A 20,627-nucleotide genomic window follows, 5' to 3' on the forward strand; every position below is an offset into this window, starting at 1 on the left:
GGAGAGGGAGAACCAGGCTTCCCGCCGAGCAGGGAGCCCGATGTGGGGCTGATCCCAGGATGCTGGGACCATGACCTGAGCCGAAGGCAGACGCTTAATGACTGAGCCACCCAGGCGTCCCAACTTGACAGTTTTTGTTTATTTGTTTGTTTGTTTTCAAGATTTTATTTATTTATTTGGGGAGAGAGAGCGACCACAAGCAGGGCGAGCAGCAGGCAGAGGGAGAAACAGGCTTCCCGCGGAGCAGGGAGCCCGATGCGGGACCCGATCCCAGAACCCTGGGATCACGACCCCAGCCGAAGGCAGATACCCAACCCACTGAGCCACCCAGGCGTCCCGACAGTTTTATTTAAAATGTCGGTATTTGTAATTTGCTGGAAATTAGATTTCCCAAGATCTAAATGTATGAAGAAAATATATAGGTAGTAGCATAGGAACATGCAAGAGATTTCACCGGTTTTCAACTCTTCAAAACCAGTTTCCAAACTGGGCTCCAAGGCACCCCGTGCCACTGTGGTGAGCTCACAGAGGCACAGGCAGGGGATTTTTTTAACTTTCTGAAGAAAATACAGCAACATCTATTGGATACTGTGTGGACTACTAACTCTAAAAGGTCACCATTTCAACACTGGATCACGCTACGATCCTTTTAATAATGTATTTTTGCAAAGCTGTTTTTTCCACGGTTGCTACGACAAGAGCAAATACCATAAGAAAACCAATGTGTGACAGGAAATGAGGGTGTAAGTGTCCAATCTGATTCCAAGGTTTGAGAAGCTGTGAAGTGTTCAACAGGTACACATTCCATTAGTAAGTATAGAAAATATAGTTATTTAAGAATGGAATAAAAATATTTTTCCTCTTTTTTTTTAAGATTTTATTCATTTATTTACTTAGAGCTTGATCGAGCAAGTGAGCAAGTGGGGGGAGGAGCAGAGGGAGAGGGACAAGCAGACTCTACACTGAACGCAGAGCCTCACACAGGGATTGATCTCATGACCCTGAGATCATGACCTGAGCCAAAACCAAGAGTTGGATGCTTCACCAACTGAGCCACCCAAGCGCCCCTCTTTTTTTTTTTAAGTAAACTCAACCCCCAATGTGGGATTCAAACTCACAACCCCAGGATCAAAAATCACATGCTCTACCAACTGAGTCAGCCAGGTGCCCCTTAAGTATTTCTTTTGGTCTAGAGCAAAAAAAAAATTATTGACACAACTTAAGGTGCCATGAACTGAAAAGGGTTGAGAATCTCTGCTTTAAAAGAGTGCGGGAGGTGGGGCGCCTGGGTGGCTCAGTCGTTAAGCATCTGCCTTCGGCTCAGGTCATGATCCCAGGGTCCTGGGATCGAGCCCCACATCGGGCTCCTGGCTCAGCAGGGAGTCTGCTTCTCCCTCTGCCTGCCACTTCTCCCTGCTTGCACGCTCTCTCTCTGTCAAATAAATAAAATCTTAAAAAAAAAAAAAGTGTGGGAGCCAAACAGTGATCTGAAGGGGCACCTGCACCCCAATGTTTATGGCAGCAATGTCCACAATAGCCAAAATGTGGAAAGAGCCCAGATGTCCATCAACAGACGAATGGATAAAGAAAATGTGGTAAATATATACAATGGAATATTACTCAGCCATAAAAAAAAAAATGAAATCTTACCATTTGCAACAATGTGGCTGGAACTAGAAGGTATTATGCTAAGCTAAATAAGCCAATCAGAGAAAGACAATTATATGATTTCACACATATGTGAAATTTAAGAAACAAAACAGAGGATCATAGGGGAAGGGAGGGAACAATAAAACAAGACGAAATCAGAGAGGGAGGCAAACCATAAGAGACTCTTAACAATAGGAAACAAACAGGGTTACTGGAGGGGAGGTGGGAGGGGATGGGGTAACTGGGTGATGGGGGAGGGCACATGATGTAATGAGCACTAGGTTTTATATGCAACTGATCAATCACTAAACTCTACCCCTGGAACTAATAATATTATATATGTTAATTAATTGAATTTAAATTTTAAAAAAAGTGGGAGCAAAAACAGTTTGATGACCACAAGCCTAAGAACTCTCTTTTAGTTATACTTGGGATTGCCAGCAGGTGGTGCTACCAAGATTGAGTTGGCTACGGAAGAGGCCCTATTCCTTGTTCCCAAGATCCGGAGAAACACTCCAGAGTAAGAGAGTGTTCCTGGACCAGACAAGGTATTATAAAACAAAATGGGATCTTCAGATCATGTATTCCAATAGTTTGCAAACTTTCAGAAAAAGCAACAGTCTCCTTTCAAACAAAATCTTTTTTTTTTTAAGATTTTATTTATTTATTTGGCAGAGAGAGAGACAGCAAGAGAGGGAACACAAGCAGGGGGAGTGGGAGAGGGAGAAGCAGGCTTCCGCTGAGCAGGGAGCCCGATGCGGGGCTCGATCCCAGGAGCCTGGGATCATGACCTGAGCCGAAAGGCAGACGCCCAACAACTGAGCCACCCAGGAGCCCCTCAAACAAAATCTTAAAATAAAAGCAGAACCATTTCTTCAGTGGGCTGGAAGAGGCCGAAGCTCTACAATGACACCTAGGCTCAGAAGAGGGCACCCTGGAGAACTCCACAGCTCCAGGGAACACCTGAAGAAAATCACTCATCTAAATCACTCTCCACTTCACAGAGTAAACCAAGGCTCAGAAAGGTCTGATATCACAGGGGCAGTTAGTGGCAGGGTTGGTTCCAGAATCTAAGTCTCTCAACAGAACTGAAAAGGAAGAACACATCTTCTACTTCATCCCACTGATCTTGAAGCCAGAAGGATTAGGGTACTGTTCTACCACCCACTGCTGGGGGACCCTGGGCAAATCACTTCACAGTGGAGACTCCGGTTTCATTACCTATATAAAAGGATACAGAATTATTTTATTCTGCTTGGGTCTGGATCAAAGGAACAAATGCTAGAGTAGCAAGAAATAGTGGGGAAAGGATAAAGATTTTGAGGGCAAATGGGTATTTAAGTACTGTGACCTATAGTTTAAATGAACTTCTTTTTTTTTTTTAAAGATTTTATTTATTTATTTGAGAGAGAGAGAATGAGAGACAGAGAGCAGGAGAGGGAAGAGGGCAGAGGGAGAAGCAGACCCCCTGCTGAGCAGGGAGCCCGATGTGGGACTCGATCCCAGGACTCCAGGATCATGACCTGAGCCGAAGGCAGTCGCTTAACCAACTGAGCCACCCAAGCGCCCTTAAATGAACTTCTGATTCACTGTCAAGTACGTTAGGCCAAGAGTCTGGTCCCTTGAGGGAGGGGGCACAGACTTTTTTGGTGACCTTCTAAGGGACATTCTTCATTAACCTCATCATTTCCCATTCTGGCATCCCTCACCTTGCAAAGCCAACCCCTCTGCTGGTCCCACTGGTGTCTCGGAGGATTCGAGTGGAGATAACCTGGCCAAAAGGCTTCAGCATCCCCTCTAGTTCTTGCTCATCCATGGAGAGTGGAAGGTTTGATATGTATAAATTTGTGGGGTCCTGTTCCTGTTGCTGTGGGAAAAAAGGGAGGAAATGAAGCTCACAACTCTTATCCCTCCCCCACCCTCAGCCCTCATCACAGAATGACATCTCAGAAAAGACATAGTAGGAAGGGGCCCACATAAACAAAGGAAATCTTAACTATTTATAACACCTAGTCCCACTACCATGGATTGTACGTTGAGTCCAGCCAAAAAAAGCAGACTTACTACTTCTAGTACTTTACAAGCCCACTGATGACGTTTTAGCTGTCTCTTTAAGAACGAGGCAGAGCAGCGCTCCTCCCTCGCAGCCAACAGCCTATTGCCGGGCTGGATTCTCTAGGACGAGCTCCCCTGCCGGCTGTTTTAAGTAAGCCCCCTCCCTCCTCTTCCGGCCACAGCAGAACCCTCGGAGTAGGAATGCCTGTTGACTCCCCAGTGGAGAGAGAGCAGGAAGGGGGAGAAGGGGAAAGGGAAGGCGATGTGCTGGGGGCTGCGCTAGGGGCCTGATGGAGAGTCACTGGGTCACCAGGCGGCCCGGAGAGCTCTAGTCTCATAGGAACTCTGAAAGCTCCTAAACTCCGTTGTCAGAGGGTTCTTCTCCGGCAAGAAGAGGTGGAAGAGCCCCTCCAGGGGGCAGAAGGTGCAAAATGGCAGTAACTTCCCAGATCTGTATTTTTAAGAATTGAAGCAGTCACTGCCCTAGACACTGGGTCACCAGCAACTTCAACCCCTTAGGGCTTTGTCTCTCTTCCACCAGACAGTGCAGGGGGACCGGCAGCCTGCCTCATCAGCTCTACAAGGACTTCAAGAAGGCAAGGGGGCAATCCCACCACAAAAAAGGGATAGAAAAGCCTCGAGTTTTCTAGTAAGTTGGATTAAAATAAAAGCTCCAGGGAGATGTGACAAGGAGGGACAGTTTCCTTCCTTGCTGTGGCTTCCCTCTCCCCCACCCCTAGCAACTCTCCTACCCTACCTCCCCTATCCCCCAAACACGCACCAAGGGAGAACAGCATGGGGAGGTGGAGAGCAAGGCTCTGAACTTCTGAGCTGCACAACTCGCTGCTTCCGAGGATGTTGCAAAACTACCACAAGCTGCTTGGTAGGGAAGTGGGGCCAGGGTGGAAATGGGGAAAGAGAAAGAGAAAGGGAAGCGTCTTGGCCCTCTCACCTGATTACATTATAATACTTGATGAGAGCAACAGAGTCTCCAGAGCTACCTGCCACAGGTTTTGAAGACCACCTTCCTCTAGCAGCCAAGGGGTACTCCATGGGACCCAGCCTGTCTTTGGCCAGATAGTCAAAAAGTGCTGCAGATAGCCCTTGCCCATCAGGTTCATGGCCTTAAACCCTCTGGAAGGAAGCCTTAGACCGGGCCCTGTGGTGCTAACCACCAGCCCTCTGGGGAACAGACACGGGGCAGAAGACTTACCTTTGCCATCTGAGCCTGCACACCACTGGCTTTCAGTGCCGTGACAGCTTTCTGTGCGGCTGAAGGACTGTCGAAGTCCACAAAGCCATAGCCTGGAACAGGGAAACAGCATCACTGGGAGGTGGGGGTGTAAGGGAGGTAGGAGGCCAGGCTTTTCAGGAGACAGAGGAAGAGTTATGATCCATGGAACAAAGTGGTAGGGAGAGAAAGAAATTAAGAGGTTTCAGGTGGTTATCCGTGTGCTCTTCAAACCCCATGAGATTTGGTCTATTTTACAGCTAAGAATGCCAAGTGCAGCGAAGTCTTTGTGGTGTTCTTGCCTTTTTCTGTCCCCACTAAGAAATCGGAGGTTTCAGAAACTAGGCTCTTTTAACAATCCGCAGCCCCCACCCCTAACAGAACTCTTTTCTGTTTTCTAGCCACATCCCAGGAACGCTAGGCATGTTCGAATAGGGCCTCTCCACTGCAGATAGCCAGCCGCCTTCGAGAAGCCCCACCCCACCCCAACATACGGTCCTTTCCCTCCTTCCACTCTTCATCCCCACCTACAGCTGCTCGAAATCTCAACAAAGCTATTCATCCTTACAAAGGAACACCCACCAGGTCACCCCACCACTGTCACCACCACAAGCTTTTACAAGGCTTTACTAAGTAGAAATAAGCTTACCTACCCATACCCACCCTCCAATCCGGGGAATCTTCACGGAAACATGAAGTACAAAGTAAGCTCAAGAGACTCACAGGCACTCTGCAGGCTTCTAGCCTTGGGTCCCCAAAATAGCATTTTCAGCTCTAGCTCTCTGGTCACCAAACAATCTAAATATCTACTAGTCTTTTAAGCCTGAAAGCCTTAGAGACTCCTCCCCTCACTGGGTCCTAGGAGCGCAGCGCAGTGAAGTGCAGAGGCAAGGGGAGGCCTCACTCAGAGTCGCTCTCCATCACCAAAGACAGCTGTTCTCTCACCTTTGCATTTGTTTGTGCTCTTGTCCAGGATGGCCTTAGTGGAGACAATCTTGCCATATCTGAGGGAAAAGAAAATGCAAAGTGAGGGGCGCCTGGGTGGCTCAGTCATTAAGCGTCTGCCTTCGGCTCAGGTCATGATCTCAGGGTCCTGGGATCGAGCCCGGCATCATCGGGCTCCCTGCTCAGCGGGAAGCCTGCTTCTCCCTTTCCCACTCCCCCTGCTTGTGTTTTCTCTCTCTCTCGTTGTCTCTCTCTGTCAAATAAATAAATAAAATCTTAAAAAACAAAACAATAGCATTAAAAAAAAAAGAAAGAAAGAAAATGCAAAGTGATGATGTGGGGGCAGGAATTTGGAACAGGACAAAGACTGAGACATCTGGATGAATCCATGCCCTTTCTTCACAACTGTTCCCACTCAAACCTTAATAAAAAAAAGAAGAAATGAATTTAAAATGTCACGCTTATCATACAAACCCATTCTCCAAAGGTGCCTACAAGAAATAAGGTAACTGTAGTCCTTACAATATCAACACATTTCTCTCTTCTTCCCCACCTAAGGCTCAGATATGAGTTGGAAAGAGACTATTGTCTTCTGGGAAAGCAGCTTGGTGATGTCCACATAGCAGAGTGTGTACGCACAGAGCTCTGGCTAGATTCCTTGCAGACTAACTATAATCCTTAATAATTACTTACCTTCTTTTGGAGAAACACCATTCCTCCTAGGAAAAACCTATAGACACTTCTCTTCTCTGACACCCTGTTCCCCACCCCGGGCGAAGGTTAACCTGAGCCAAACTGCGTTTGTTCAAACCCTGGTTCTGCCACTTTGTAGCTATCTGCCATCTTGGACAAGTCATTTAACCTTCCGGGGCCTCAGTCTCATCATCAATGGAGACCGGATTGTTGGGAATATGAAATGAATTCATGAATATAAAGCACTAATGTCTACCACATGGTAAACACTTGGAAGTTCTTAACTGCTATTATTATTGTTTTATATTCAAGGAACCTCAACCTTAATGCAAGCCGTTCTCTCTCCTGCTTTGCTTTATTCTAAGGTTTCTATTTCTCACTGTCAAGACCCAAGCATGTTAGGGAGATGAATGGGTATAAGACCAGGTGCAACAACAGTGTTAGTAAAATTACCCAAAACATGACAATAAGACAAAATGAAGACTGCATATCCTTTCAGTGTCGTTCTGGAACACTGTCTAAAAGGCCCATTTGAAATATATTTCATTATCTAGGGGGATGTTTCTTTGACTTACTATTTACTACTGATTAGAGTCCAGACCTTGCAAAGATACGTATTAGCTTGTAGATTTTGTCCAGTAGAAATGCAAATTTCTTTTTTTTTTTAGTTTTTAAAAAGATTTCTTTATTTGGGGGGGGGGCAGAGGGAGAGGGGACAAGCAGACTCCGTGGTGAGCACAGAGCCCAATGTGGGGCTTGATCCCATGACCCCAAGACCATGACCTGAGCCAAAATCAAGAGTCAGATGATCAACCGACTGAGCCACCCAGTGCCCCAATGCCAATAATTTCTGTCCAGTAGAAAAGAGAATCCCAAAGGATACTGTTTTATAATGTCCCATAGGATATGAACCAGTTTTGTTTATAACCTAGCAATCTTATTCCAACACTCTTTCTTCAGTACCTACACTTAGTCCCTCAAACGCTCTTTGAACCCATTTAGCATCCTGTTGGTTCCCTTATTCATGAATGAAATAAACCTTGAGTATGTGTTTACCTATCTTTGTAGGAGTCATGTTTTTCAACTTTTTGAAAATTATACTTTGGCAGCAGAGGCATGTGGAGTTCCCCGAACTTGAGCAGTGCAGTACCACAGGGCAGGACTATACTAGAAGTGTTCCACCAGAAAGAAGTCTCTACATTCCACTCTAGGAAGGTGAAAATATTAAAGATACAGGAGGACAGAAATCACTAACAGAATCAGAAGTACAGGATTTAACTGAAAACAGTTGGCAGGGACTGAATACGAGGCCAATACCCCAAACAAGTATTGTGGGGGTTCCCCCCATCCCTAAAGAACATTATGATGATTGATATATTTGTTTTGCTCCTTGGCAGCCTCTCACTGACTTTTTTGGTGGGGCTTCTGTCACCCAATGGATTAGACAGAATAAGCCAAGCAGTGGTCTGGAGGTTGGGAAAAGAACACATTAAAATGGCGGTGGGGATGAATGTGGTGCTCCTAGCCCTTCAGGGCCACCTATTTGGATTCTTTCCCAGATGTAGGCAAGGGAAGGGATGCATGAGACCGGTGGGAGGACATATATGCTGCCATCTTTAGCAAGGCCCCAGGGTCTGAGTGGACTGAGACTTAGAGCCCAGAGCTTCCACTGCAGCTGACAACAGCTGCCTGCTGCTGCTTCCTCCTAGAGGAAGGAGCCCCTCCAGACAGTCAGGGGTTCCAGTCTCAGACTCCAGGGCTCTACTGCCTGCCCAGCAGGGGTTAGCATCCAGCAACATTCACGTCCCCTACAACCAGAGCCACAACTGGGACAAAAACAGGAAGTCCCTCTAGGCATGGTAAACACCCTTCCTAGAAAGTTAACTCCCAGCTCACAGCATCCATAAGGGTTCCAGCCATCTGCTCTTCTCAGGCTCCTTTTTTGTCATAATTCATCTAGCACCTAGTCTTTCCCTGCCTCATTTCTACTCCTCCATAGTCCCCTATCGGGCTCCTTGGTTCTAGCCCATATCATGACCCTGAGTACTCTCATCCCTTCAGACACTAAGGTAAGGCAACTGTTGGGAAAAGCAAAATGAAAGTCTAAAAGTATAGTGAAGTTGGGGCGCCTGGGTGGCTCAGTCGTTAAGCGTCTGCCTTCGGCTCAGGTCATGATCCCGGGGTCCTGGGATCGAGTCCCACATCGGGCTCCCCGCTCGGCGGGAAGCCTGCTTCTCCTTCTCCCTCTCCCACTCCCCCTGCTTGTGTTCCTTCTCTCGCTGTGTCTCTGTCAAATAAATAAATAAAATCTTAATAAATAAATAAATAAATAAAAGTATAGTGAAGTAGAACTGAGTTTTTGTCTGTCTTGTGGAGTGAGAGGATTTTTGTAGCACATTATATTTAGGACAAGAAACACAGGGTACAGAAATCAAAGAACTAGCCTGATATGATAGTCTTTTCCCTCATAAATCAACATTTCTGCCAATTCCCATTCCCCTCAAAAATTACTAGTCCTAGACTAAGTCCCCTCACTTCCATTTAAATACTTTTCTAGCAAGGTGAGTTTTACACGTAAGCCTAGCCTTTAGAAACTGAGTTTATGCAGCCCAGTGCTAGCAAAAATGTACCAAACCTCAGAAGAATAAGGGACTTACAAAATATCTCTGATGACTTCTACAACTACATTTTGGGGGGCAGAATGTTCTGCTTTTCCAGGATTTGGGACAGCTGGAATTTACATATACTGTTGTGGGAGTTTGGATTAGTTTAACCACTTCAGAAAATCACTTAGTAGTATCTACAAAAGCTGAACATATGTACATCCCGTGACTCCGCAATTTTACTCCTAGGTATATACCCAACATAAATGTGTACACATATGCACCAGAAGCCATGAACAAGTTCATGGCAGCACTATTCATATTCATAATAGTCACAAACTGGAAACAATTCAAATGTCCAGCAACAGTAGAATGGGTAAATAAACTATGGTATATTCCTATGAAGGAATTCTATAAAGCAGTAAGAATAAACAAAGTTTTGCTACATGCAACAATATAGAGGAATCTTACAAATAACAAACAAAGAAAAAAAAAGAGCAAAAGAAGCCAGACATAGAAGGGCATGTATGCTCTAGCATTGTCTTTACATGAAGTTCAAACAAACCACACCAACCATTTAGAATCCAAACGGTAGATTGGTTGGGGGCAGGAGGGATAGAAATAGAGAGGTGGGCTTCAGAAGAGCTGGTAATGTTCTATTTCTTGACCTGGTCACATGGGACTGTTACGCGGCTATGTTCACTTTGTGAAGTCACTGCTGTGTATATATTTACGATTTGTGTGCTTTTCTATATGTTTGTTATATATCAATAAAAAGTTTTAAAAGATGGTAATTACACAGTCTAAGGTTCCTATTTCTATTTCTTTCTACCATTCACTTACCCAAACAATTTTCCCCCTCCCCACCCCCAGACTTCTTCCTTTAACCATTCCCCCAAATATATCATTTGAAGCCCATATTTTTCTGCCAAACAGAACTGAGCTGGCATCTTTGGACTCTTGCAATTTTTCCAGCATTCCCAAAGGGGCTAATTCCATGGTAGTTATGTCAACCTCATGACTCAAATCTACTGTGAAGAACCCCGAAAGGTCTGTAGGGGGTAGATGCAGAGTGACAGCCTCTTTCTCCACCTTCGCCTTCATCCACTAATTTGAGAGCTCCTCCGGGTCACTGGGATTATCTGTATCAGCAAAAACTCTCCTCAGTGTACAATTCGATTAGCTAGTTCCACTTTCTTCTATCCCTACTGCCGGCTCTCACTGCCTTCTAATCAGTATCCTTAGGGACATTGAGCATTTCTTTCTTTTTTTTTAGATTTTATTTATTTATTTGTCAGAGAGAGAGAGAGCACAAGCAAGGGGAACGGCAGGCAGAGGGAGGAGCAGGCTCCCCACTGAGCAGGGAGCCCGATGCAGGGCTCGATCCCAGGACCCTGGGGTCATGACCTGAGCTGAAGGCAGATGCTCAAGTGACTAAGCCACTCAAGCGTCCCAGGGCATTGAGCACTGCTGTTTGAGGTGTAAGGACAGGAGTCTTTCCACAAAGACCGTAAGTTCTGGGAGCACACTGGAAACAGTCACATATTAGGCTTCAAAGGCCAGCCCCATCCTGACTTTCCTCAGAGAAACATATAAAGGTTTTATATATTAGCAGCAGGTAGAATTTCTTTAAGAGGGGCTGCTAGGAAATCTTGTGACAAACAGGACTGCATTTCAGGACACGAGTATCTGGCAAGAAGCCAGTATCACCAAATCCGTACTGGCCCTCAAAGCCTACCCACATGTTCCCCAACTTACGACTGGCACAATTTGACAAGGTCCTGGTCAGTAGTGCCTGGTTGCAATCCCCGGATATAGAGGTTGGTTTTGCTCAACTGGTCATTTCCATTGCTCCCACTGTTGCTGTTCGGGGTACTGTTGCTTGGACTAGGTGGTGCCATCTGCTGAGACAATGACACATAGGGCTGCAGAGAGACAGGAAGAATAGAAGGTCAGAAGATTATACATTTAGATACCGGAAAGTGAGGAAGATTCTAGCTCCTTGGAAAGAATGAGTCCAAACTTTAACAGCAATTAACTCAATAGAGAGTAAAAACAAAACTAACTAAAGGAATTCCTCTCTGCCATAGAATAAGAACATATACAACTGTTTTTACCTATCTTTCATGAATAATGAGAGGCCAAAATAAGCTTGTTAAAGGTTTTAAAAAAAGGTACTTTGTTATAGTAGAATGTTTTTATCATACTGCTACTGGAGAACAGAGTGTATGCCTCTTAAATAACCTATGTAATGAGACAGGGCTAATAAAATCTAAGTTCTATTTAAAAATGAAGACAAAATAATAAAACTTTATCAAATCATGAAAGTATAAATAAGTTTAACATAGATGATTCAAAACACTGTAGAGGGGCGCCTGGGTGGCTCAGTTGGTTAAGCGACTGCCTTCGGCTCAGGTCATGATCCTGGAGTCCCGGGATCGAGTCCCGCATCGGGCTCCCTGCTCGGCAGGGTGTCTGCTTCTCCCTCTGACCCTCCTCCCTCTCACTCTCTCTGTCTCAAATAAATAAATAAAATCTTTAAAAAAAAAAAAACACTGTAGAATATGAGAACTGCAAAATCCCTGTAGGAGCTTGAACATTACTGTAAACTTAGACAAATAAAATGAAATACTAATGACCATGTAAAAATACTAATTACCAGTAAAAACTGAAATTTGTTACCATACTAATAGGGACTTTAGTCCTAAGTTGCTTACAAATTTTTAAAAAGTTTAAGTGAATGAACAATAGATACATTATGGTCAAGGAAACCCAAGATTTGGAACAAGTATCCCTTATCTTTTACTACTGATAGCAGGACAGGCAAGCAGACTCTGCTACATTTTTAAGGTACTTCTGTTAGAGGCAAATACCAAGTTGGCTGGAACATGGATCCATTCCTCATGGATATTTTAAATCCTTATGTTCGGGCACCTGGGTGGCTCAGTCGTTAAGCGACTGCCTTCGGCTCAGGTCATGGTCCCGGGGTCCTGGGATCGAGCCCCACATCGGGCTCCCTGCTCAGTGGGAAGTCTGCTTCTCCCTCTCCCACTCCCCCTGCTTGTGTTCCCTCTCTCTCTATGTCTCTGTCAAATAAATAAATAAAATCTTAAAAAAAAAAATAAAAAAAATAAATAAATCCTTATGTTCTTTTTTTTTTTTTTTTTTAAGATTTTACCTATTTATTTGACAGTGAGAGAGGGAACACAAGCAGGCGGAGTGGGAGAGGGAGAAGCAGGCTTCCCACTGAGCAGGGAGCCTGATGTGGGGCTCGATCCCAGGACCCTGAGATCATGACCTGAGCCAAAGGCAGACGTTTAACCGACTGAGCCACCCAGGGGCCCCTAAATCCTTATGTTCTAATCAGGCTTTTCGTGTTTACATTTATATCAGGTTCATAATACCCTAAATTTGCATAGTTACCTATAATATACCATACTCATATTCCAGTTCTCCCTAGGCTCAAAGCACTTTATAATATTAATCTATTTGGAATTGCTTCCCTCTCAAATGCTTTTTGGTGGTGGTGTGGAGGGCAAGCAGTACTAACAGAAGAAAAAGAGAAACATGAATATCAAAGAGAGGAAATCTTCCCCCCACAAAGAATCTTAATTAATGTGAAATGTGCTTCTTCTATTTTAAGGCCCTGACCTTGAGCAAACTTTAAAATAAAATCTTTGCTTGGGCTAAAATATGTTGAAGCAGGAATTTTCCTAACTTTATCACTACACACAATAAAAATGTGCACCCACATGCACAAACACAGTTTATCCCTTGGCTCTATACTGCAGCAAAGAAGAGACCCAAGATCACATTCTGAGAGGGCCCAAAGACTCATGACCTACTACAGCTCTCACACACCCGTTATAGTTCCCAACGCTGTCCCCATTCTCTTTGCCAGCACTTATACTAGGATTTCCCATATAGAACAATCCATGTGATGGTAGTGATAACAATCAGCCATGTGATGATGGTGACAGTCACGTGATATAGTCAATAAGGGCAGGATGGTGCGGGGGGCATGTGTGTATTTTTAAGCAACTTTCAGAGAAGACAAAAATAAGGCAAATAAGCTGAAAAGTCATACATTCAGCTCTAGAAATGGCAGTACTCATTTTTTTTTTTTTTTTTGGCAGTACTCATTTTAAGAATGACATTGAAGGGGCGCCTGGGTGGCTCAGTCTGTTAAGTGTCTGCCTTTGGCTTGGGTCATGATCTCAGGGTCCTAGGATGGAGCAACCCCCCACCCACCCCAGGCTCAGCGGGAGTCTGCTTCTCCCTCAGCCTCTGCTCTTCCCCACCACTCATGCTCGCTCTCTTTCTTTCTCTGTCTCAAATAATCTTTCTTTTCTTTTTTTTAAGATTTTACTTATTTTTTTGACAGAGAGACAGAGCCAGAGAGGGAACACAAGCAGGGGGAGTGGGAGAGGGAGAAGCAGGCTTCCCATGGAGCAGGGAGTCCAATGCGGGGCTCGATCCCAGGACCCTGGGAACATGACCCCAGCTGAAGGCAGACGCTTAATGACTGAGCCACCCAGGCGCCCCTATAAATAAATAAATAATCTTAAAAAAAAAATGACATTGAAATCTCCATTGGATTACTAGATTTGCAATAATAATCAAATACTGGGGCACCTGGGTGGCTTAGTCGTTAAGTGTCTGCCTTCGGCTCAGGTCATGATCCCAGAGTCCTGGGATCGAGCCCCGCATCGGGCTCCCTGCTCAGCGGGAAGCCTGCTTTTCCCTCTCCTTCTACTGCTCCCCCTGCTTGTGCTCTCTCGCTCTGTCAAATAAATAAATAAAATCTTTAATAATAATAATAGTAATAATCAAATACTAGTGGGTCAAATACTACCCCCTCCATTATCATTACTATCATAATTGCACCACCTGATTTAAAGTACATTCAAGACTGTGACCTATATTCTAATCATGATTGCTCCCAAGGTCAGAATAAGATTACTGCTAAAGATCATTCGGTAATATATGTCTTTCCTTGTCTCCAAGGAATTACTACTATTTACCCTCTGGCTGAGAAAGCCAAACTTTTTTTCCTTAGTAGGAGATTCTAGGCCTGGGGTGATGATGATGATAATGACGACGTCAACAACAAGGACAGAAAAAGCATCTCCAGTAGCATGAGACCATTTGCCTGAGTTTATCTATCCCCTTTCCCAACGTGAGAGAACATCTCTAAGAGAAAGTATCAAAGATGCCAGGACTGTCCAAACAAGAACACAAGGGTTATTACTGAAGAAAGAGATAAACTGAAAAGACGTTACTGGTTTGCTACATAGCTATAACCTTGGTTTTAATACTAAGGTCTTAGCTCTTAACTTAAAAATATGACTTAGTTGATAATGAACTGGTTGCAAGGCCAGAAAAATTCCTAGGAAAAAAAAAGATATGGTTGAAAAAAACCCCACAAACTTTTATCTCTTGATATTCCTACGCAGCTTCTGAAATTGCCACATAGGTTTGCCTCCAAAAAGAAATGGTAAAAATGAATGAATGAATGAATGAATAAATAAATAAATAAATAAATAAAACAAACTTGAGAAAGCCCCTAAGTAAAGCCTATCTGGCTTCACAAAAGAAACTATTTGGACAGACACAATAACTAATGTAAACTAAAAATCTATGTTTAGGGGCCCCTGGGTGGCTCAGTCGTTAAGCGTCTGCCTTTGGCTCAGGTCATGATCCCGGGGTCCTGGGATCGAGCCCCGCATCCGGCTCCCTGCTCAGCGGGGAGCCTGCTTCTCTCTCTCCCACTCCCCCTGCTTGTGTTCCCTCTCTCACTGTGTCTCTGTCAATAAATAAATAAATAGTCTTTAAAAAAAATTTATGTTTACCTATTATATAAGAGAGAAAAGGAGAATATGTACAACGGTACAGAGAACTGAGATATTCTTATGGGGGGAGAGAAGGATATGGCAGGATTGTCTCTCTTGACTCCTACTGAAATGGTTCTCTGGAGGTCACTGGTCCTCTGTCAGGGCCTAGGCTAGAAACTGAAAAGCAAGATATTTCCTTAATCCTCCTGTACTATGGTAGATTTCATAAACCAAAGCAGACTCTAAATCTTAAAGCTAATTTGCTTTTTATCACTTTGTCCTAAAAAATGTCATTTTCGTGTGAGCATCAAATCCAGGGTTATTAGAAGTTGAAATACGAGGTTCTTTTTAGGCAGGGATAGAAATCTATTACAGCAGAACGCCTGGGTGGCTCTGTCGGTTAAGCCTCTGCCTTCAGCTCAGGTCACGATCTCAGGGTCCTGGGATCGAGTCCCACATCGGGCTCCCCGCTCAGCGGGGAGGCTGCTTCTCCCTCTGCCTGCCACTCCTCCTGCTTGTGCTCTCTCTCGACAAACAAACAAATAAATAAAATCTTTTGGGTGCCTGGGTGGCTCAGTTGGTTAAGCGACTGCCTTCAGCTCAGGTCATGATCCTGGAGTCCCAGGATCGAGTCCCACATCGGGCTCCCTGCTCAGCAGGGGGTCTGCTTCTCCCTCTGACCCTCTTCCCTCTCTTGCTATCTGTCTCTCATTCTCTCTCTCTCAAATAAATACATAAAATCTTAAAAAAAATAAAAAAATAAATAAATAAATAAAATCTTAAAAAAAAAAATCGGTTTAAAAGAAAAAAGAAATCTATTATAGCATCTATCAGCTAACTACATCCCTTTGAATGACATGTAGTTTTGTTTTGCTCCTAGAAGAAAAAGAAAAACTGGCAGGTTTTTACTTATAACCTTGGTTCATATTCATGTAGGCAGAACTCCTCAAGTCAGCTGGATCAGTGGCCATTGAGAACAGGACTTGGAGGGGCACCTGGGTGGCTCAGTCGGTTAAGCATCTGCCTTCAGCTCGGGTCATGATCTCTGGGTCCTGGGATCTAGGCCCGTGTTGGGCCCCCTGCTCAGTGTGGAGTCGTCTTCTCCCTCTCTCTTTGCCCCTTCCCTTGCTCATGTGCACACACATGCACTCTCTCTCCTTCTCAAATAAATAAAATCTTAAAAAAAAAAAAAAAGAACAGGACTTGGAACTGTACTATGCCCTATAATTCCAAGATGTGAACTCTTTAAACAAGGGCCCTTACATTCGGCCTAGAATCTTAGATGCCTGAGATTATTAAATTTGCCTTCAGAAATGAAGGATGGTAGTATATTATGTATCAAAGGAATATGTAAAGTTATCCAGTAGAAGAGTACTGGTATCGGTGTTCTTATGAAGGAGATTTAATTCTGGAAGTGAATGGGAAACATTAATGGGTTTATAAACAGAGAAATGATATCACATATCTCAGCCGCATTATCAAAGCTGGTTCAGAGAGGTGGGAGACCAGAGGTGGTGAGACTAGTTAGGAGGTATTAGACATGTAGGGAGGTAAGGAAAAAGCCTAAAGATTGGTGGGGCAGTGTTTAAAGGATGTGCAGAGAATACACTTTGATATATCCCATGAGAATATCTGGGGATAAATACCAGGGGAAGGGCTGGTAGGATGGGGGTACAGAAATGTATAACTCCTTCATCTTCATCCAGAAAAAAAAAATCAAACTCCCTTCTTGCTGTAGCAGGAATTTTATGTTTCCTGTCTTGCTGAGTTATAAGAAACTGGGAGAGACGACAGCGTTCTTCCTTTTGTTCTCTTTCAAAAGATCATAATGGTAGAGATGATATAATGCCGACTTTCCAATCACTAAGTTTTCATCAGATCTTTAAAAGAATGACCCAGTCAGATAAGCTATTTGTTAATCAAACTATAATGTAATAAAACATTGTCTTTATTCTGAAAATTAGGTTCTGATCAGGTGTTCATTTTGCATGGTTTAATAAAATTCAAAAATCCTGTATCCATTCATTTGCCATCAAAGTCATCCCCATCCTGGGCCCTTAACTTTATTACCATCAGAGCAGGAGAAAACCCCATTCCCATGTCTAGTGCCGAGCTAGCTAAGTTCCTGGCATATAGTATGCAGGAATGGATATTTGCTAAAAGGAGTAAAACAAACTCAGGGTATTTGCTATCATGTATCATTTTAATAAACCCCTAAAAAAATCTCACAGATATTCAATCCAGTGGCCTGACATCAAAATTCCTATTGCAACTTGGATATGGATGATCTATAAGACATGTTCCTGGAGCTGGTGGTCTCTAGGACATACAACATACCTGAACTTTAAAAAAAAAATTCTTTTTTAAGTAAACTCTACTCCACACATAGGGCTCGGACTCATGACTCCAAGATCGAGAGCCGCATGCTCTCCCATGCTCTCCAGACTGAGCCAGCCAGGTGTCCCAATACCTGAACATTTTTGTCTAAAATACATTATTCCCCTGGTTTCATCATAATATCTCTAAGAGAAAGTCCACTTTCCCTGAGAAAGAGACCCTTTGCACTATTTGAGTCATTCAGTAAATATCTGAATACCAACTATGTGCAAGCCTCACAAATGCCTAAGAGTATGAGTGAAATATTTCATAATAAATTTAAACACACCCCCACAAGGAGCCATTAAGGAATTCACAAACCAGAGCTTACAATCTAGATAACTAGCAGAATGAAATATGTGTGCTAATGGGGATCCAAGCAAAGCTGTATGAGTATGAAAGAAAAGACAGTTAATTCCTGAGGGAAAAGTTTCTCAAAAAAGACGGTGGTATCTTGAAGGATGTGTAGGATATTAAACTTTTCATGGGGAGCCATAGGAAATGCAAATCACAGTAATAATGGGATACCACTTCATATCCACTAGAATGGCTATAATAAAAAGATTACAGTTTTAATAAAAAATAACTTTGATGCTATAATCAACAAGTGTTGGCGAGAATATGAAGAATCTGGAACTCTTCTACACTGCTGGTGGGCACGTAAAATGACACAGCTGCTTTGAAAAAGTTTGACAGTTCCTAAAATGGTTAGACATAGAGTTATCACATGACCCAGCAATTCCACTCCTAAGTATGTACCCAGGAGAACTGAAAACATATGCCCACACAAAACCTGTACACAAATTTCACAGCAGCATTATTTATAATAGCCAAAAGTGGAAACAACACAAATGTCTATCAACTGATGAATGGATAAAGTGTAGTATATCCATACAGGAAACTACTATTCAGCTATAAGAAGGAATGAAGTACAGATACATGCTATAACATCAATGAACCTTCAAAACATGCAAAGTGAAAGAAGTCAGCCACAAAGGAGCACATATTATACGATTCTATTCACATGAAATATCTAGAACAGGCAAGTCTATAGAGACAGAAATTAGATTAGTGTGGGCACCTGGGTGGCTCAGTTGGTTAAGCATCTGCCTTCGGCTCAGGTCATGATCCCAGGGTCCTGGGATCGAGCCCCGAATTAGGCTCCCTGCTCAGCAGGAGTCTGCTTCTCCCTCTCCCTCTGCCCCTCCACCCCACTCATGTTCTCACTGGCTCTGCTCTCTCTCTCTAATAAATAAATAAATAATCTTTAAAAAAAATGTGATGGGGATGGGTGCAGAGAAGAGGGCATTCCAACCACTAAAAACATCTTAAGATACTAGACAGCCACAGGCTAGCATGAACTAGAACAGAATTCAGCTTAGGTTGGCATCAGTCTACTTCATTTCCAGATAGAAAAGTCCTAAGATTAATATATTTTCTTAAAATTCAAGTGGAAATATAGATCAACCATTAAATCATATCAGAGCAAGAAAGGGATATTTCCAGGGCGCCTGGCTGGCTCAGTCAGAAGACCGTGTGACTTTTGATTTCAGGGTTGTGAGTTCGAACCCCATGTTGGGTGTAGAGAATACTAAAAAAAAATAAATAAGCTTGAAAAAAAAAGAAATGGATATTTCCTACATTCCTCCTCTCCTTAAAAAAACAAACATTAACAATATTAACAGCAAAACAAAACAAAAAGGCATCTCTGGAAAATGCAGAGCCTGAACCAGAGAACACATACCATGTGTCCACCATACCTGGTTTTAAAAGCTGAGTCATCACTTTCTACTCTTTCCTTTTAACTCAAGTAAACTTGACATCACCTCCAGCTCATCTCCTCCTCCTCCTCTTTCATGGCTCTTACCACTATAATAGCAATCTGTTTCCCGAATCCCTTGACTACCAAGATGGTAACAGTAAGGTGCACCAACCATATGGCCTCCAGGGAGTTATTTATGTTTATACCAAGTGGTGTTCAGACTGGGTCTCAAGTACACGACTGATATTTAAAAACCCTCAGCCACAATAACTACAGAATCCTCAGTTAAGCATATAGCCACAGCATACTGCCCCGGAATCCATTTGCCCTTCCAGATCCACTCACCAGTCTTGCCCACCTTGCTTTGTGTACCTGGCAGCTGACCATATAGAGTGCATGCACAGGCTCCCTTGCCCTCTGGCTTCCAGCTGGATTTGCTAACCAGATGTACACCAGTAGGAGATCAAAGGGTAGGAGGAGAATGAGATCAGAGTATTTATTTCCCTAGCTCTTGCCAAAGCACCATGATTTGGCTGCATACTACTGAAGCCCACAGTTCTTTCCATACAGCTACTCTCAGATTCTGAGGTAATCTCTCTCACTACTTTGCTTTATTAGATCTAGAGGTAATGAGGTAATGTAGGCTCTGTAATTGCTGGCCATAGGGTACTCTGCTCTCTTTCACTGATTTTCTTAAACCCCTCTGTAAATAGTCTCTTTATTAAATCTTTCTCAAATTACTCAATTTGGATATGCCATCTGTTTCCTTTTGGGACCCGGAATGATGAACCAACCATTCTACCTTGAAGACTCAGGTGGAAGATTTATGTCAGAAGCTCTTGAGAAACTCTGCTTTCTTCAAAACTGAATAAAAAACCTTCTCACTGTGCAAAAACCTCAAGGCACAATTTTTTTTTAAAAGATTTTATTTATTTATTCGACAGAGAGAGACACAGCAAGAGAGGGAACACAAGCAGGGGGAGTGGGAGAGGGAGAAGCAGGCTCCCCACAGAGCAGGGAGCCCGATGCGGGACTCGATCCCAGGACCCTGGGATCATGACCTGAGCTGAAGGCAGTCGCTTAACCAACTGAGCCACCCAGGCGCCCAGCTCAAGGCACAATTTAACACAGAATTCTGTTCTCTGTCGATTTGTCTAAACTTTAACAGTGTCTTAAATCCTTTCACATTTATGATTTCACTTGATCTTCCTGACAACTCTGTGAGGTCGGAACAGGGGATATGTTACTCTCTTTTGAAACTTAGAAACTGAGGCCCAGTATTATTTCAGCATTCCCTCTGTTATATCGCTTTGCTTTTTGTGAAGCAGAACCAAGGTACAGAAAACCCAAATACTGAAAGTACCCAAACCAGGGCAAACAGCTGAGTAAACACATAAAGCAGCCTTTTACATGACCCTATATCCTTTGTTTTTCTCCCTTCTGGAAAGAGAAGAGTTCTAAGTTCCCAGGCAATAGGT

At 43.5% G+C, this 20,627-nt stretch overlaps 1 protein-coding gene across 2 annotated transcripts in view; it reads right to left on the bottom strand.

Annotated features, from left to right (window-relative positions):
- Positions 1-20,627, bottom strand: part of RBMS2 (RNA binding motif single stranded interacting protein 2) — a 66,535-nt gene that overhangs the window by 13,455 nt on the left and 32,453 nt on the right. For both annotated transcript variants that reach the window (XM_021687262.2, XM_021687263.2), the window contains exons 2-5: positions 10,936-11,102; positions 5,882-5,940; positions 4,919-5,010; positions 3,360-3,517 (exon numbers count right to left, since the gene is read on the bottom strand). In XM_021687262.2, coding sequence (XP_021542937.1) covers positions 3,360-3,517; positions 4,919-5,010; positions 5,882-5,940; positions 10,936-11,102 — 476 coding nt within the window. The remainder of the gene's footprint in view (positions 1-3,359; positions 3,518-4,918; positions 5,011-5,881; positions 5,941-10,935; positions 11,103-20,627) is intronic.

Source organism: Neomonachus schauinslandi, chromosome 5, assembly GCF_002201575.2.
Source record: "Neomonachus schauinslandi chromosome 5, ASM220157v2, whole genome shotgun sequence".
NCBI classification, from domain to species: Eukaryota; Metazoa; Chordata; class Mammalia; order Carnivora; family Phocidae; genus Neomonachus; species Neomonachus schauinslandi.